Source organism: Notolepis coatsorum, assembly GCF_963971535.1.
Source record: "Notolepis coatsorum genome assembly, chromosome: 6".
NCBI classification, from domain to species: Eukaryota; Metazoa; Chordata; class Actinopteri; order Aulopiformes; family Paralepididae; genus Notolepis; species Notolepis coatsorum.
Window position 1 is genome coordinate 140296602 of NC_140170.1, and position 19697 is coordinate 140316298.

The 19697-nt window shown below is 43.4% G+C and overlaps 1 protein-coding gene across 1 annotated transcript in view; it reads left to right on the forward strand.

Annotated features, from left to right (window-relative positions):
- Positions 1-19697, forward strand: part of LOC311229681 (solute carrier family 41 member 1-like) — a gene marked incomplete at both ends in the record, with an annotated part of 82660 nt that overhangs the window by 38136 nt on the left and 24827 nt on the right. Inside the window, 3 exons of the mRNA XM_084315756.1 lie at positions 17216-17287; positions 17701-17845; positions 19113-19259. Of these exons, the coding sequence (XP_084171882.1) occupies positions 17216-17287; positions 17701-17845; positions 19113-19259 (364 nt within the window). The remainder of the gene's footprint in view (positions 1-17215; positions 17288-17700; positions 17846-19112; positions 19260-19697) is intronic.

Consider the following 19697-nt stretch of genomic DNA (forward strand, 5'->3'; position numbering starts at 1 on the left):
TGTTGGCCTGTATTGCTTTTCTCACATTGTGCAGTTTTCAGTAGTAGCCGCTTAGCTTGCTTCTGCGTGAGCTAGTGGCTAGCGATAGCCGGTTTGAGCTAACTGTTAGCCAGTTAGCTGTTAGCTGCGACTTTAGGTGCCGGCTGCGCTCGGCTGGGAACGTTAGCTTGATGCTATCAGTTAGCCTAGAGTTAGCTGTTTAGCTTGTGCTACAACCATTGGCGTAGCCGTGAGAATAGCAGGCCCTGGCACTCTGACTACGACGTCATCTTTGGCAGAAAATGTAGTCGGGCCTGCGCCATGACCGGCTGCAGGAGGGGGGCGTCATGCCGGAGCTAGGCTCCGGCCATAGCTTTTTCTGGCCTGGCCAGCGAGAGGCCTTCGTCGACGTGGAGACCAACCTGTGTTGCGGCCTTTCGTCCTGCGTTCCTTGGTGCAGGTAAGCTGTCCAATTTCCTTCCGTCCCCTCCCGAATGTTTTTGTTAATAACGATGTCTTTGTCTACAAAACATACTTCACTACATTTGGGGATACGACGTGTGCTGTGTGAGAATTGTCTTGGTCGCTTTGTATAGCTTGGGTTAGCGTTGGCCAAGGCTTGTGCCTTTCTCTCTACCTAGGAACAGCGTTGTTTTTTACGTGAGTAAAAATTTACTGGGTTTTTTGTTGTATGATGAGAAGTTGTGTGTCTTCATGTAACGTTTAGACAACGTGGTTGAGCCCACAACTGGCTGGGTTACCCTACAATGCTGTGCATAGTGGCATATGATCGAGGGCTGAGTCCCTCTCTTAGCTTGTTATTCTTTACTTGAGGGTAATGATGAAAATAACAAGTGGCAAGTTTTTTTCACACATAAGCAGAGCTGTGGGAAACCTGTTCAAACAAGGTCTTCGGCTGTGCTGGCGTGCATGATGTAAAACTTACTCTACACATTTGGCGTCGTATCAGGGGTAAGGTGGTGAGGGGTGGGTAAAATGATTCCCCGGTTTGCCCCTGCCCCCCCCCCCCCCCTCCCCTCAAATATGATTTTGTTTACAAAATGTGTGTTGATTCACTATATTTTTGGGGATACGGTGTAAATCCCTCAACTTCTGCTGGGGTTGTGCTCTTGCTTAGAGAGAGGCAATTTCTCTGAAAATTGTTTGGTTGCTGTCATGTAGACTTAGCAAGGCCTGTGACCAGCACTTAATCGAGGACTTATGTCTTCTCTCATCATAAAAAACGGCGTTCCTCTTACAGTAGTGAGAGTGTTCTTTTTGCCCTTTTTTGTTGTGATGGAGGGTTGTGTGTATCGTATTCACGTTTAGGATCCACAACTGGGTTAGGTGTTGGCCTACAGAAGTTACATGTGTAGCTCTTGTACCAGGGCCCTTGGCCCCTCTCTTGGTCTGTGTTTTTTCTTCCTTTAGGGTAAAGGTGTAAAAATTCAGGTGGCAAGTTCGCACATGTATAAAACCAGTTTTTGCACAGGCGAGGTTATCGTCTGTAGCTGGCGTGCAGAATGTGAAGCTGTTACCCTAACAGGTATAATGCGCTTTCATGTAGCACGCTATGACTGGTGTCATGGCTCTGCTGTGTCGTTGCATCGTATCAGGGGTGAGGGGTCATGAGGGGTGGGCTGATGAAATCCTCCCCCCCCTTTTCTGATGGGACCTCCTGCCTGTCAGTTTTCCCTGTCTGCTGAGGGGCAGCGCGTCACAGGGAGGGGGAAGGGGGGGGGGGGGTTCCCTGGTTCCAATTATTATTGCATGTATCTTTTTCAATTGTACTCACGTGGAGGTCTCTCTGGGGGTACTTCTGTCTTCCCCTCTTATGTGAGGAGCAGAATTGACAAGGTTGCCCTCAGTCGCGTCATATAAGGCCTGTGTCTGTGTCTTATTGACCGGCTTCCTGCTGCTCGTCCCAGACAGCATGGAGGGAACGTCGTCTGGTGTTTTCTTATTAGAATTCACCATTGATGTGTTTCGGGTTCTTGACGTGCATATAGCGCTAGCCCTGGGTGCTTCCTATGTGGAACCACGTTTTTGGGCCGGCGCGCCTTGGTTGCCCAATTTATAGAAACGGCGTTTTTTTTATGCGGGCGACTAGGAAGGAGATTTTTTATCTCTACTGAGCGTCAGTGCAAGACTCGATGACTCACGTGCATCTCCGGGGGGAGATGACGGAGTAGATCATTACATTGGCGGAGGGGTCTCACGCCCATGAGGTGGGCCGCCAGGAGCAGCGCATTCACGTTCTGTCCATCTTGGTGGTGCCTTCTGTGATGTTTTAGATCGACACGCGTACCTACCCCCCTCTTAGGACTGGGGATGGCGGCGTGACTAGGACGCGGGACTGGTTCTGGTCACGCCGGACCGAGTCAGTTAACCCGTTGTCCGCCGGGGCGCAGATCTGCTGTTCTGGTACCCCAAAGGACTTTGTGCTTTTCCGGGGGGAAGATGCCGGGTCGGTCCGGGCTTCACAGGGATTGATGTCGTGGATATGTGTGTCATGTGTATGCCACTACGGCTTGCCCATAACAGTGACGTGCTTGGTCCATACTGTGTTGTGCCTTGCGCTGTGTTAGGGGGCCTGGTCCTTCTCCATTGTTTCACTCCTCCCTCCCCCTGCTGGGCAGGTATGGGAGGGGGCTGTCGAGGTGGTTGCTGTCAACCCCTCTAGGCATCCCTGTGTAGGTCCCGGTCCGCCAGGCCCAGGTACGGACTCGTTCCCGTCGACCTGTTGGCCTGGGTTAACCCTTTAAAAACTGAAACACTTTGTTTCTAGGTTTTTCTTGGTGGGTTAAGGGAACAACTACCTCCTGTTAAACTAAACATTGGGAGGTGGTTGGTTCTCCGGTGTGTTGGTAGCAGAGTCGACTCTCGGGTTGAGGCCGGGCTTGACCCCGTCTGCCCAAGAGTGTGCCCCCGCATTTTTCATGACGTCTGCCAATTGTGTCGGCTTCTCCTTTGAATCTCGACCCCGCTGGAGGGGTCGGGTTTGTTGAGGTTGAGAGAAAACGGTGTTTTTTCAATGTATATTTGGTTTATAAACTGATATAAAGAGACGCTTTAAGAGGGTAATACCATTATCATCACGGGATGATATAGACGGTGGTGAACCAGCGGTTTCACAGGCACAGGCCGTGTTAGCAGAGCAGAATGTTTTGAATTCCGATCCAGGACACAAAGATAACGGAGCAGCACAGGAGACACAGAGGCAGAGCGCGATGGAGGTTTTGACAGTAATGAAACGTTTTGAAATGTGTGAAAGGTTATTAGCAGTTGTCATGACAGCGCATGACAACCAGAAGAGGGGCGGGCTATCGTTGCTATGACGAAGATCCTATAAAGCTGACAGTGTTTCCGGGTGTAAGCCAGACCAAGAGCGGCTAAGGGCAGACTACAATCTGACTAGGACTGAGAGACTCTCTCTGACACATCATCATTAGCTTGGGCTAACGGGAGAAGGGTTCTGGCTACGACCAGGCCTGACCACTATTGGACTGAATAACAGCAGAGACGATAGCAATGAAAATACAATCGGATAACATCTGGGCTGAGGTTTCTGTTTATATCAATAAACAACGCTTCTCCTTGTAAGGTATTACGCTGTGTCAAAGTGTCGAATTCTTACAAAGGTGGAGAATTATTATGGTTTGCGGATCGCACTAACGGGGAGAGATAAGGATTGTATCAGCCAGTATATGAGACGTCAGGACCATTAAAATTACACAACGCAGAGGAGTGGATGGAGAGCCAAACAGACGAAGACGTGATACTGGCCAGATTGATCAGAATCTATGGTGCACAGCATACCGAACGCCCCTTCCGCCGGGTACTGTTCTTACAGTAGACCCTTTAGGTGCCTGTCTAGTCCGCAGTGCTCCAGGCACAGGTCGAGTTCTGGCCTGTTGCCTGGATTGAGGGATCAACCTCCTTGGGGGTTGTCTCCCTGGCGCGCCGTCTGGCCCCACAGTGTTGTGGGGGGGTAGCCTCTTGGGGCTTACGGCCATGCCGACCTGGACACGCCCGATCTCGTCAGATCTCGGAAACTAAGCAGGTTCGGCCCTGGTAGTTCTTGGATGGGAGACCCCCTGGGAATACCAGGTGCAGTAAGCTGGAGTGCTTCAGGGCGGCGTGCCAAAGGGGGGAAGGGCCTACTCTTGATTTGGGCCCTGTCCGATACGCTGGCGATGTGGGGGGTGGTGTCATCAGTGACCGTCTGGTGGGGTCCCGATGCTACGGCATCGTTGACCTCACCGGGCCCCCTTTTTCGGGGGGTCCTGGCCCTCAGGCTGTTCCTGGGGCTGGGTCCTCCTCCGTGCTCCGCTGCTACGGCCTTGCCACAGGGTTGGGTTCTTGACCTTTGACCCCGTGATATTGGGAGCTGTAACAGGGTTTTTTCTTCCCGTTCGTTCCCTAGTGGCATGTGGGATGCGCGCCCGAGTGGTCGCGGGTCCTTCTGTGAAGGTAAGTCCCGCGATCTGCTCACCCTGTGTGTTGAGGTGCTAAACCCTCTTCGCACACTCGGATCCGATTCCCTCCCGTCCCCCTCTAGGGGGGTCCAGGGGCTTGGGTCCTCCCCGGTTCTGATGGTTGTGAGGGGCCTCAGCGGGTACATTTGTCAAGCTTCCGCTCTGCTCAGCTCCTGTGTTCCACTAGAGTGGAGAGCGTAAGCTATACAATAATATAACATACGGTTATCCTATAACCATAGTTATATGAGTATAGCGAGCGCTCTGCACTGACTCACTGAGGACCCCGTGGTCTTCGCCTTCGGTGGTGAAAGACTTGGGAAGGAGCTGTTAGTATGGCCACGACCCCGCTTATGTAGAGGAGCGGATGTGGGTGTGGCCAGGCGGATGGGTGTGTACATGTGAAGAAAATTATTCAGTATTAGATTGATAAGGGATAGGGTTCCACTAGAGTGCAGAGCGCTCGCTATACTCATATAACTATGGTTATAGGATAACCGTATGTTTTACCCTGAGGGATGATTTACAATAAAGTGCTAAGTGCTAAAAACAGAAAAGTAGGCTAGAACTCCCAAAACAGCATTAGCAAAGAAGGTAGGCAGGCTGTAGTCTCGTTGATCAAAGTTGATCAAAATCCAAAGTAATGTGCAAATCACTGTTTTTGTGACTGAGTTGGGTTCTGAACTATCTGCCATCACGTCATGTGGTTTTTGTTGTTGTTCCTACTGGTACGTTCTTCAGCTCAATGAAAGTGATGTTGCGTGTCTCCTATCCGTCATGCAGCGCATTCAGGCCCACGCAAGAAGCTGAGAGGAAGACAGCCGGGGACTGTTTTTTTTTCACAATCAAATTATTACATTAATCAAATATGTTATTTTCATCGAAAATAGTCGATTATTAATTTGAATATACAATATTTGTTGACAGCCCTATATCTTAATTTATCTTATCTTTTAACCCTTTCACTACCACACTAATGGTTAACCCTTTCACTGCGAAAATACAGACGATTAACCCTTTCACTGCCACACGCCAAATGGTTAACCCTTTCACTGCTTAACCGTCTGTAGTGTGGTAGTGAAAGGTTAACCTTCTGTAGTGTGGCAGTGAAAGGGTTAAGACTGTGAGATTGGTGAACAAGTCTCAAACAAACTTGATTTGTGCTGGATCTATAGTATAGTAGCCTACATCAATCTAGTGCCAGGATGTTCAGAACACTGTCAACTTGTAAGAGACGGTTCAATATTTAGCTCTGTTTCAATGACCACTCATCACCAATAGATGTTTCAATGACCACTCATCACCAATAGATGTTTCAATGACCACTCATCACCAATAGATGTTTCAATTACCACTCATCACCAATAGATGTTTCAATAATAATAATAATAATAATAATAATAAATAAATAATAATAATAATAATAATAATAATAATAATAATAATAATAATAATAATAATAATAATAATAATAATAATAATAATAATAATAATAATAATAATAATAATAATAATAATAATAATAATAATAATAATAATAATAATAATAATAATAATAATAATAAACTTTATTTGTATAGCACCTTTCATACAAAAACTGCAGCTCAAAGTGCTTCACAACAGAAAAAAGATGAGCATAAAATGAGCACATAAAGTGCAGACATATAAAATCACAGTTTTTCACAATACATCCCAACAAGCCAACTTATTTATGGTTTGATTCCGTTTTAAATAGACAATAATAAAAAGAGTAAGATAAAATAGACAGAGTAAAATAGTGCAATAGTGCAGTGCAATACAATTGTAGAATAGAATAGACATAAAAGGAGCACATAAAGTGCAGATATATAAAATACGTTTTCTTTCTTTTTTTTTACTTACGTTTTTATTTTCATTTTTTCCAACAACATACATAGACAATACATTTCAATATACAAAATTATAAAGACTCATCAACAACAAATACAAATAAAACAGATATACAAAAATGCGAAAAGAAAAAGTGTGGCATGGGTCCTTCGGTCCATTCTTTGCATCCTTTATTTACATTTTTCATCATTTCCTTGTATCCTTTTCAATCGCCTGTGATGTCGTTCCTTCCCCTCCTATATTCTTCCCACTTTTCCCATTTCAATTCAAACTTCTCTTCTTGCAGCCTCAGCAGATGTGTGATTCTCTCCATTTCCTGTATCCCTTCTACTACCTCTATCCATTGTTCCTTCGTCGGCACTTCTACCCTGTACCACAGTTTAGTTAAAGCTTTTTTGGCTGCCACTATTAGTATCTTAATCAAATATTTGTCTTCCCCTTGAATTCCTTCCTGTGATAGGTTCCCCAGATACAACACTTGGCCTTCCTGGGGTATTTCGTATCCTATTATTCCATTTATTATCTCTCCTATCTCTTTCCAGTAGTGCCTTATTTTCTGACATCTCCAGAATATGTGTGTGTGGTTCGCTATTTCTTGTCCACACTCCCTCCAGCATAGTCTCTTTGCTGGTGTGTAATTGCCATGTATTTCTGGTGTTATAAAGAATCTAATTATGTTTTCCACCCAAACGCCCTCCATATCCTTGATCCTGTGGTTGATTGTTGTGTCTTACATGTGTTATACCATTCCTCCTCTGTTATCTCTATTTCTAACTCTTTCTCCCACTTTTCTTTTATATACAATGTTGTATTTCCCTTACTGTCCATTATTGCCTGATATAGTGCTGATATCACCCTTCCCTTCCTTCCTTCGTATAATTTTACCATTATCTTAATTACCCCATTCTGTTCTTTGTCTCTGTCTTGCTTTATTTCCTTGTTATAGTAGTCTCTAATCTGTAAATATCTAAAGTGGTCCCTATTCTCTAGTCCGAATCTTTCTTAAAATGTTTGTAGAGTCTGCATCTCCCCTCCTTCTATCATTGTACATATTGCTGTTATACCCCCCCGTTCCCATCTTTTGAACCCATGGTCGTCTATCCCTGGTTTGAATTTGTTGTCGTGTGTTATCCATCTCAGTATCTTGGATTCTTTTTCTAGCTTGTATTTCTTTACTATTGTGTTCAATATGTTTATAGTGAATTTGGTAATTGGGTCTAGTAGTTGTTCCTGTCTTCTGAACAGCTCCCTATCTCCTATCAGTGCCTGCACTTTGAATCCCTCTCTTTTGGTTTCTATATCTTTCCATTTGGCTTCATAATTCACATTGCACCAGCATGCTACTGTTCTAAGCTGTGCTGCATAGTAATAGCTTTCTAAACTGGGTACTGCCAGTCCTCCTTTTTCCTTTGGTAGTTGTAGAGTCACATAGCTGATCCTTGGCCTTCCCCCCCCCCAAATGAATCTTGATATCTGTCTGTCCCATTCCCTGAATTGTTTTTGTGGTATTAATATAGGTAGAGACTGAAATAGGTATAGTAACCTTGGTAATATGTTCATCTTAATGATTTCGATCCTTGAGCTGAAATCTAGGGGCATTACTGTCCATCTTTCTAGGTCTCTCTTGATTTTCTAATTAATCTGTGTATAGTTTGCCTCGTATAACCCCTCCACCCCTCTTGTAATGTTCACCCCTAAGTACTTTATCCTGTCCATGTCCCATTTAATTTTGTATTTTTCTTTGATCTCTATCGTTGGAGTGTAGTTCAGTGCTAAAGTCTGTGTCTTCGTCACGTTGAGTCTATATCCTGAGTAGTATCCATATTCTGTCAGTAAATCCATCAGTGTCGGAAAGCTTGTGTCTGGTTGTCTCATATACACTATCATGTCGTCTGCGAACAGTCCCAATTTATGTTCTGTTCCCCTTATCTCCACCCCTTTGATGTCTTTGGTCTGTCTAATTAGTTGAGCCAGTGGTTCGATGAATACATCGAAGAGCGTCGGCAAAAGACAACAGCCCTGTCTGGTAGCTCTCTCTAGTTTAATCCGGTCCGTCAAACTACCATTTACCTTAATACTAGCCGTCGGTTCTTGATATAATGCCCTAATTGTTTTCATAGCGTTTTTGTCTAATCCAAATTTGTCCAATACTTTATATAGAAATATCCAGCTTACACTGTAGAAAGCTTTTTCTGCATCTAGGCTAACTAATACTGCACTTCCTCCTTCCTTTTGTATCTCCTCTACCACCTGCACTGTCTTCCTTATGTTATCCTGTGTCTGCCTTCCTTTAATGAATCCGGTCTGGTCTTCGTCTATAATATCTGTCATAAATGTATCAAATCTTTTGGATATTATTGATGTATACATCTTGTAATCTACATTAAGTATGGACACAGGTCTGAAACTGCTACACAGTTCTCTATCTTTCCCTTCTTTTGGAATTGTAGTAATTATGGCCTCTTTCCATGAAGGTGGCATTGTGCCTTTTTCCATTGTGTGTCTGAATGCTGCTTCTAATATGGGGCTCAGTTCCTGTCTAAATGTTTTGTAGAATTCCGAGGGGAACCCGTCGCTACCCGGTGACTATTACTACTCTTTGCTTTACTGATCGCATTCCATACTTCCTGTTCTGTGATCTCTGCATTTAATATTTCGTTCTGTTCCTTCCCTATCGATGGTAGATCTAATCTTTCTAAAAATTTCTCTATCTCCTCTTCTCCTGCCGCTATCGATTGTGTGTATAGTTTCTTATAATATTCTTCAAATGTCTTCTCTATTTCAGCTGGTTCTCTCAGTATTTTGTTTGTGTTCGTGTCCCTTATTGTGTGTATTGTAATCAGTTTTTGTTGTGTCCTGATTCGTCTATCAGGGGTGGCCAACCAGTCAGAGACTAAGAGTCACAAAAAATAATGATTTGGGCCTCACAGGGTTAAAAGTACCCTGTGAGACCCACGGTTGCAAAATTACAAAATCACTTTTAGCCATTTAAAAAAAGAATGTTTATTTAAAAAAATTTAAGCACATGTATAGTCAATTGGTCCTGTTGTTCAGCCTCACAATGCTATTTGATAGTAAATGTGTTTATATGTCCCACCCTCTGGCCTCTGAAGTTGTTAATGTCTTTTTAATTTGGGCCTCACAGGGTTAACCTCTTAAGCCCGAGATATACAGTAAAAGTGTATATTTTCAGCATTACGTTTGTTTACCAATTATTTTAACTGTTATTAGTGAAATATAAGATTATAGAAATCTCAGGACATTGAGTCGGAAACCGGCGCATATTGACAGGAGGAAGTGGCACAGCCTAAAGTGAGTGTAGTCTTTTGAAGGAAGAGACTCAGGGCTTTCGAATTTCGAAAAACTACCCTACCCAGCTCACACCAGCCCCTGTCAATCATCTGAATTCTGGATTTACTTTTTTATTTCTCTTATTTGTTGGGATTATCTCCCACAAACCTGAACGTTATTGCCATAAAACAGAACGCAGTTCATTTCTCTACCTTTCTGTGAACGTCTTTCAAAAAACGGTGTTGCAATACGATGAAAAATGGTGGAGAAATTTACATTATAAAAAAGATGGCAGAATTCAGTACTGTATCTACAAACCTTATGTTTAATCATCTTCCCTTTATTCATTTGCTTAGATTTTTCAGGTCTGGTCAATTTTAGCATGGTGTTATTCACAGTCAAAGATAATTTAGTTTTTTTTAAATATAATTGATATTCTCCTTTGTGTAGCAGTCTGGAAAATATGGTATATTATTCCGAACTGCTGACTGTGTTTATATCCCTTTTTGTACACAAAGACATTCTAACTAGTGTCATTGATTCACACGAGCAATGACACAAACGTCCCCTTCCGAAGAGCATTGGAATACGGATTATAAATGACAGTAATGATTCATATTCTACAATGCGTCCCCCTTGTGACTGGCAGGCGGGACCTGCAGGGGGCAGTGGCAGGCAGAGAGTGGTGGAGAGAGCTGGGAGTTGATAAATGGAAGGGACCAGCGGAAGTCGTCCTCTTCGGCAGTGAACTTCACAACGAGTAGTCGCAGCTAACGGGGCTCCGGATAGCCCTGTTGTTGACGTTATGCCAGGGGGCCCCGTAAGAGGATAACGGGTGATAATGAGTACTGGCTAGTGGACACGATATCCTAGCAGTACCAGCGGTATTATATAAACAATGAGTGCATAAGCCAGGCACTAGTAATCGGGTTATAGCAGTTACAGTGTGCGGTATAGGTAACGTGCGGTTAAACAATTATCCCAGTCTTTAAGTACCGAGTTATAGTAGCTACAGTGTGCGGTATAGAACGTGCGCCCCAAGACGAACGTGGGCCAACAACCAGTCTGCGCCGGCTGACTCCGACCAGACCTGCGACCGGCTGCCTGCGCTCAGCCTGCCCCGGAGGACTTCACTCAGATCTGCACCAGGCTGCCTGCGGCCAACGGGAGTTCCGCCCATCCTACAGGGGTCGCCATCACTCAGTACATGCTCTCAGCCGGCGCTGCCTCTCTGCCTAGCTCCGCCTGCTGACACCCTAGCGAGAGCGTTCGACGTCATCTTGCCTCCCGGACAACAGTGGAGTGGCGAGGCGGCCATTTCGGATGAGTACAAATGAGCATTGATGCTCCCGATTCCATATACAGTACACAGTGTGGTGCAGCCCGCGGGCGAAAGTAACGTTGCTACTACCAGTTCATAGGGGTACCCCGAACAATATATGCCGGCATTAAGATAGGACTTATAGGTATTTAGTGGGCTCACTCTTTTATTTTATTCCTTTTCTTTGAGCGTGATAAGGCGTGTATTTCCTAAATAATTCCCGTTCTGTGAATCCCTTTATTCTCTTCCCTATGCTCCCCCCTTCCTTCGCCATATTCTCAACCGGGGACAGTAAGAGTGTAATTCCTTAGAGAAGGTAAATACTGTGTTCCGCCCAGACGTGGGCAGCGTTTAGTCTGGGTACCTGAGAGCACTTGGTGCCTGGGTGTAATATTATAATTGACTCATGTCATTGATTCATGTCAGTAATTATTGTATGGATACCCATGGTGCAGTAATCACCAGACGTAGCATTGTTGTAACTAGGCTGAGTTACAATACAGTCATCCAGAACGGGAGCACTGTGTGTGTGTCTTTCATTATTTCTAACCCTAACCCTAACCCTTTGATACGGGTAATATATGTAACCTTATACAACGGCATGCAAATTTCTCGATTCTGATTGGCCATTCACACGTCTTTATTGGTAACAATCCACGGTCCTGGGCTCAGGACCCGCCCACAACCAAATCACATAACCCTCCCCGGCTCACTCCGGGAGAAAACAGGATCGCGGAGAACAAATGGTTATGTTGAAAGCACCATAACGACTAAATATGAAGCGATTCTGTCAAGGGGAATGTGTTAGTATTTTAAACAATGTTGGATGATGTAATTGATGGGTCTTGACTCAATCTAGAACAAAAGAAAAATCGCGGATTGATTGATAGATTAATTGATTGATTTAAATTTCTTCCTTCCTACTTTCCGACTGCAGCGTTCTCTCTCACACTGTCCGACGCTGGCGTACCCACAAACACACACATACACACACACACACACACACACACACATACACACACACACACACACACGCACACACACACTGTGACACACACACACACACACACACACACGCACACACACACACACACACTCCTGTCTGCAACAGCGGGGGAGTCAGACTGAGAGAGAAGCAGCGCTGTTTTAAGTGAGCATGGTCTATTGAATTGATTGATTGGTTGATTGCTAATTTTATTACTGTACCCCTGGTTTCCAACTGGTTAAGTTTAGGCTAAAAGAAATAAATAAAAAAATAGGGCGAAGAAAACGTTTTTTTCCTATAGGGCAAAGAAAACGTTTTAATAAATTTTCAATCAATCATTCCAATAATACACAGTTGGATGTGTTAGTTGGTTGGATGCACTTCAAGCTGCTTCCACATGAGGCAACTTCTCTCAATCATTCCAATAATACACAGTTGGATGTGTTAGTTTGGTTGGATGCACTTCAAGCTGCTTCCACATGGAGTTGTGGGAACTACTTTTTCTGGCGGATGGTTTTTTCAATAAATCTTCGATTAATGTGTGTTTATTGTATAGAAATAAGGTTGGATGAATCTGGCAGTTGTATAAAAGCTTTACACCACGTGCAGTCGTGATTTGTGACCAATAAACCATGCCTAGGGGGGTCTAACGACCCTCGGCTGCGCCTCGGGCCTAACAACCACCCCTAGGCATGGTTTATTGGTCACAAACCACTCCTGCGTGTGATGTAATGCTTAATTAACCCCTTCCTATTCTACCTTTTCCATTTCCATTGTAAGGGTTCTGGTGTCACTAAGGGAGGGTACTGCTTGCGGGGGGAACCAAGTTATTTCTCTACCATCCGGTCATTAGGTGTGGGAGGGCAAAAGGGGCAACTGTGGAGGGTGAGGGTGTGTTGGGGAGTACTGCTGACTGCTCCAGAGAGAGGGAGGAAGACCAGAGTACCGGACCAGGTTTGTAAACCCTGGGCCTCATACATCCCCACTGCCAGCCTCCAGTTGACGCTCCGGACCCCAAAGACGGAGGTGCAGCTGGCCAGAGTGCTACTGTGTCTCGCTACCTATTGACCGCACACCACAGTTCCCACGAAGCAGGGATAATCCACCATGCTACATTTGGTTCATTACAATTTACTCAAGCCTAGTAACAGACACACTATTTCTGACACTGATCCATATGTCCCTAGATTCAGATACCAAGAACATGCAAAAAAAATTGTAAATGTTTATTCTACGTCCTTATGGAATGAGTGACATAAAAAAAAAAATTTTTTTTTAAAAATAATAATAATAAAAATGTAATCTTTTTTTTTTGATGGAAGAGGGCAAAGATTGACGAGAAGATGATTGACGGGCAAAGAGGGCTCGCAAGCCGCGGGTTGGCCACCCTGTCTGGTCGCTCTCGGTCCCCCTTCATAGTATGTCTCCTTCATGTATCTAGCTTTCTTCTCTATTTCTGTCAGCAGCTTTGTTTATCTTTCCTCTAACTTCCCTTACCTCCCTAAGTGTATTTTGTTTCTTTGAGCTTTGGTGTTCTTTCTCTAATTCTTTCAGTTTCTTTATCAAGTTCTGGTATGTCTCTATTCTAGCCCTCTTGAGTAATGCCGTCTTTGCTATACATTTTCCCCGTATTATTACCTTTAGTGCATCCCATAAAATGTTTGGGTCTACCTCTCCGTTATCATTTTCTTCTCTGTATCTAATTATGTCTTCCTTTATTTCATTAACCAAACCTTTGTTATTTAATAGTCCTACATTCAGTCTCCAAACTGTATTTCTCCGTCTACTTTTAAGATTCACTGTCAGATATATTGCGCTATGATCTGATATGTTCGTTACCCCTATCCTGCATTCTTCTACCCTGTATCTGTCCGCTGTTGTCATGAGAAAATAGTCTATCCTTGAATATGTTGTGTGTGGATGTGAATAATGTGTGTATTCTCTATCTAGTGTGTGCATTGCTCTCCATATGTCCATGATTCCTAATTCTGCCATTTGTATATTCATATATTTGCTAATGTTTGTCCTCCATTTCTTTGTGCTTGTCGTGTCTATGTCATAGTTTAGTACTACATTGAAATCACCTGTACAGATCAGGACCCCTTCCCCTACCAACGCTATAATATCAAAGTTCGTTTCAAATAGATATTTCTCACTGTCTGGTGGAGCATACACATTCACTAGTGTTACCTTGACCATTACATACCTCCCCTCTTTATCCCTTATTTCCCTGATAATTTCAAACTTCACTGTGTTCTTAATTAGTATAGCTACTCCTCTTCTAAGGTTCTGTTTAAAAGAACTATAGAACAGATTTTCATACCCGAATCTCTTCAGCTTTTCATGTTCTTGTGAGATTAGATGTGTTTCTTGTAAGAAGATGACCTGCGTCTCCTCTTTCTTAAGTTTCGTCATCACCTTACTCCTCTTGATCGGATTATTCATACCATTCACATTTAACGACATCATTTTTATACCCTTAACTTGTGTCATATTTCTTTTCCATTTGTTTTCTTGTTCTACCCATGTCACATAAAATAATATTTGTGGTTGTAGCCTCTGCTATCTCCGTCTGATTTACATACATATAACCATAATAAACATTAACATCAACATTAACACTTTGAACTTCCATGGCAGTTGAGGGTCTCACTCGTACCCCTCTTTCCCCCGCTGGTGGGTGGGGAGTAGTGGCTCTCCTAGTGAGAGGGCTCCCACTAGTGGCTAAAAAGTGTGCACTATATATGTCCAACTCGTTCTGTGTGCGACCTGCTCCGAGCTCCCGGTCATAAGCTCTGCATTAGTCACTTTCATGTTCCCGTCTGATAGTATTATGTGTCACGTGTAATCCTTTGGTTCTTTCATGTCCATCTCAATACATCTCCCAAATCCCCAAATGTCCCTCTTTTTTATATATAACTTTTGGTATAATTATCTCGTATGTACTTTACCATCTTCCCATTGCATCAGTCCTTCTCATGGATATATTAACCTGTATTGTGTGTGTATTGTACTTATCCTCCCTTGGATCACCGTGTCCCCTCTCGTCTCCTCTCTGCCCCCCTTCTCCGTTTCTTTGCGTCTTCCTTCTCAGTTGATCTGCTTTGCATCGATTCAGATCCCATTCACCTTCCCGTTCTCCTTGCCTCCTCCTCGTCCCTCGACTCTGGTCCATCTCCTCGTTCTTTCCAACCTCTGCAACAGCGTCAGCCTCTCCTCTTCTCCTCCCGGTACCTTCCATCCTCTTTGGTGCATGTCCCTCGTCACTTATCGCACGTCGCCATAGACCTTTGCGCCTTCATTCCAATGGACCTTCAGCGTGGTCATTGGTGATTGAAATTTTATTCCTTTTTCCTTCAGAGTCCTTTTTATCTGAACGTAGCTCCGACGCTTTACCGCCACCTCTGTCGCATAGTCATGGTCAAAACAAAAGTTACTTTCTGTCCCTCCACCTCCATCTTCGTCTGCCAGGCTGCTCTGAGGATGCTTTTTTTTACTTTGAATTCCAAGAAATTAACTATAACTGCTCTCGGTGGTTTGTCCAACCGCGGCTTCGGCGCCAGCATCCTGTGTGCTCTTTGAATCCCCGTCTTGTCGAGTTCTGTCATCTTCAATTCTCTTCGAATTAGGCTGTCTACATAATTGATCATAGATTCTCCTTCCATCCCTTCTTTCAGTCCCCATATTCGTATGTTGTTTCTCCTCGACCTCCCCTCCAAGTCCATTAACTTTTCTCTCAATATGTTCTGTTGTTCGAGCGTCTCCTTTAGAATATCTTGTATATCTGTAGTCCATTCCTCGGTTTCAGCCGTCCTTCCTTCCAACATCTTTATGCCTTTCTCTTGTTCCTGTAGTTTTCCATCCATTACCTCGAGTCCCTTATCCATCTCCTCTCTGAGCTCATCCTGGCCTTTCTTTAACTCTCCCCTGAGTCCTTCTATGTTCGCCTGGATAGCTTATATGCTAGTTTGTAGCTCTTGGTTAGCTGCTGCGTTAGCCTGTTGGCTAGTCAACGCGCTCTCTTGCATGTCCTGTGTGTTAGCTTGTACGCTAGTTTGTATGCTAGTTTGTATAGCTCGGATGTCCTTTGCGTTAGCTTGCATGCTAGCGTGTAGCTCTTGGATAGCCTTTTGGTTACTCACCGCGCCAGCCTGCATGTCATCTCGTAGCTCTTGTACTGTATGCTAGTTTGTATGCCCGCTTGTATGTTCGCTTGCATCTTCGCTAGCATCTTTGCTATCCAGGCGGGTTCCGCAGGCTCCATTTCTCTGTCTTCCTGAGCCATGCTCGCTTGATCCACCTCTTCCGCCATTTCCTCGTGCCGAGATCTTTCCTCCGGCGTTTGTACTTCTTCTGGGGTCCTTTTTTTCTCACTGTTTCTCGTGTTCATCATCCTTGAATTGTCACTTTTTCTTTTGTTTTAGTTAGTTTTACTTCCTTTTTTCGATGTTTTTTGACCGGGAGCTCTGTCACTAGTCAACTACCCACACATCTCAATACCGGAAGTCTCTAAAATAAGTTTTTTACAGTGCAATAAAATAGTTCTGGATGACTGTTTAACAGTTCAAAGTTGTCTTTACCTTCTCTGTTTGGTATCCACAGTTTAAAACTTGACAGTCTTCCCTCCTGTTTGATACCCACTTTGACCTTTCGAACCTCCCACTCAAGGCAAACCTCCCTCTCAGGGCGCAGTTCCCTCTCTCAGGGTGCAGTTCTAGGCCTAGGTCCTACACAGTTTTAAAGCCTGACAGTCTTTCTTGTTTGATACCCACACAGTTTAATACCTGACAGTTTTGAACCTGTAATAAAAAGTAATAGACAGAGTAAAAAAGTACAGTGCAATAAAATAGTAGAATAGAATAGATAGTAAAATTATGCAACAATGCAGTGCAATAAAAAGTAAAGTAAAATGATGCAAAGTGCAGTGCAATAAAATTGATTTGACCACTCATCACCAATAGATGTGTCAATGACCACTCATCACCAATAGATGTTTCAATGACCACTCATCACCAATAGATGTCGTCAAAAACTAAAAAGAAAATCTTGTGGAAAACCGCTTTAAAATGTACATGAATGTTTTGGCAACATGGCACACAGTGTAGTTGCAGCCCTAAAAGTGTAGTGTCACATTTCCTTTACCCCCCCCCCCCCCCCCTGTCTCTCTCTCTTTCTCTCTCTCTCTCTCTCTCTCTCTCTCTCTCTCTCTCTCTCTCTCTCTCTCTCTCTCTCTCTCTCTCTCTCTCTCTCTCTCTCTCTCTCTCTCTCTCTCTCCTTCTCCATCCCTTCAAGGCCAACACTGGGCAGATGGATGAGTCACAGCAGCAGTGGAGGATGGTGAGCAGTAACCTGGCTCTCATTCAGGTGACACCGGCCACTCTCTGTCTACCCCATTCAGATAGACATAGATAGATAGATAGATAGATAGATAGATAGATAGATAGATAGATAGATAGATAGATAGATAGATAGATAGATAGATAGATAGATAGATAGATAGATAGATAGATAGATAGATAGATAGATAGATAGATAGATAGATAGATAGATAGATAGATAGATAGATAGATAGATAGATAGATAGATAGATAGATAGATAGATAGATAGATAGATAGATAGATAGATAGATAGATAGATAGATAGATAGATAGATAGATAGATAGATAGATAGATAGATAGATAGATAGATAGATAGATAGATAGACAGATAGATAGATATTATGGCTTCCAGCCGCTTCCTCCCATTTCCTGTTTCCTATGTGCTTCCATTGGTCAGATCCAGGCTACTGTGGTGGGCTTCCTGTCTGCGGTGGTTGCTGTGTTGCTGGGGGCGTTGACCAGGGGGAGAGTGAACCTGGTCCAGGCTGCTGTCCTCTGTGCCAGCAGTGTCACCACAGCCTTCATAGCGGCACTGTGTCTAGGTCAGATAAGACATTAGATTGAGGCTATGGTAGTGAATGATTATGTAACAGTAGTGACAAAATTATTCATTGATAAGATCATCGCTGCTTTTGGGTAAAAACCTTGAATGTCCAACAGGGTGAACGGTTCAGGAAAACAACCACATTTTCAGATTGACATCCATGTGTTTTTGAAGTCATGTTGTGTTTTGAATGGGTTTCATGGGCCCTATGTGCACAACTCAAAGAACCTTGTAAAGTTCAATTCAAGTAAAACATGATTTGTTACTACTTGATAATTACTGAATGCGTTATTTCATTCCAGATAGGTCTTTCAATTGTGGGCTTGTTTTGAAAAAATTATTAAGTTATTTTTTCCATTTAGACAAAATTTTTCTGTCATGTGGTATTTCATGACAGAATAATCATGTGGTCATTGATTATGACCAGAATCTCATCGGTTGCCCTATTGGATTGAACAGCAAGATTCAGTTGGAACCAATCAGTACGATGCTGCCAGATAAAAAAAAAATATATATATATATATATATATATATATATATATATATATATATATATATATATATATATATATATATATATATATATATATGTGGCAGATATCACCCCCCCTCTCATGGATATGTGAAGGACGGGAGACATTACTCCCACGGAAGGAGTGGAAACAATTAGGTAGCTGATGATGAGTACTGATAGAACACCTGACCTCTAATATGTATATATACCCCACCCCTTTTCACATGTTGGTGACACTTGAAAAAGGCCACAGGCCGAAACGTTGTGTTAAATTATATTAAACTTGGGAACACTGCAGACGGTGTGCTGACTTTTTTTCCATAACTTTACTGATAGAACACACCTGTGCATCATTAGTTCACCCACATCCCACACGCACACACCCCAGACACACACACTACAAATACATTAGGATAGAGAGAGTTGAGTTGAGTGGAGGTGAGGTTGGAGTTGTTGTATTGAGAGAGAGATTGTTGTGTATGGAGTTTTGCGAGTTGAGAGGTAATGAGAGGAGAGGTGAAGGCGAAAAGGTGTTCATTGTGTACTGCACCTAGACTGTACTGAGTATTGAACAATCCCTTTTTGATTGATATTGCACTTGTGTGGACATTTGAATTAGTTTGTTTTTGAACCGTGACGAGTCTGAACACCACCAGGCTCGTCACAATATATATATTATATTAGGTCCAGATTGAAAATAGCTATCCGAGTTTTAGCTGATACACTGAATATCCATCATGCGTCCCATCAGGCTTGGTGATGGTAGGAGTGATCCTTGGCTGCAGGAAGGTTGGCATCAACCCAGATAACGTGGCCACGCCCATTGCCGCCAGTCTTGGTGACCTCATCACCCTCTCCCTGTTAGCCGGGGTCAGCAGTTTCCTCTTCCAGTTCAGAGGTCAGTGTGTTCATACGCTACACAGGTCTTGATCTACATGATTTCCTTCATCCATTGGGTTTGATATAAATATTCATGATGGGGATATGATTATAAGGTCGACACCTTGCTGTCCTGGGTTGTTCTGTAAAGTCATTCATCACAACAAAATAGAATAATCATGAATATGCATCAATGATGAGGGAAATCCTAAAATTTCATTGCTGAATTTACATATCATGAACTTGGGCACATGCCCATCATCCAAACTCCAAATGTAAACTACAAACTTACTCCAGGCTGGGGTGGCTATTGTCTCTCTTCTACAAGCACCCTTCTTGTCACCGCATTACAAATGACCAGGAATATATTCCAGTCTGCCTGTGTAACTTGACACCCACTTACTGAAGTGAATGGAGTCACGAGAGGTACATGTACAGTATTAAAACTACAGTGTTG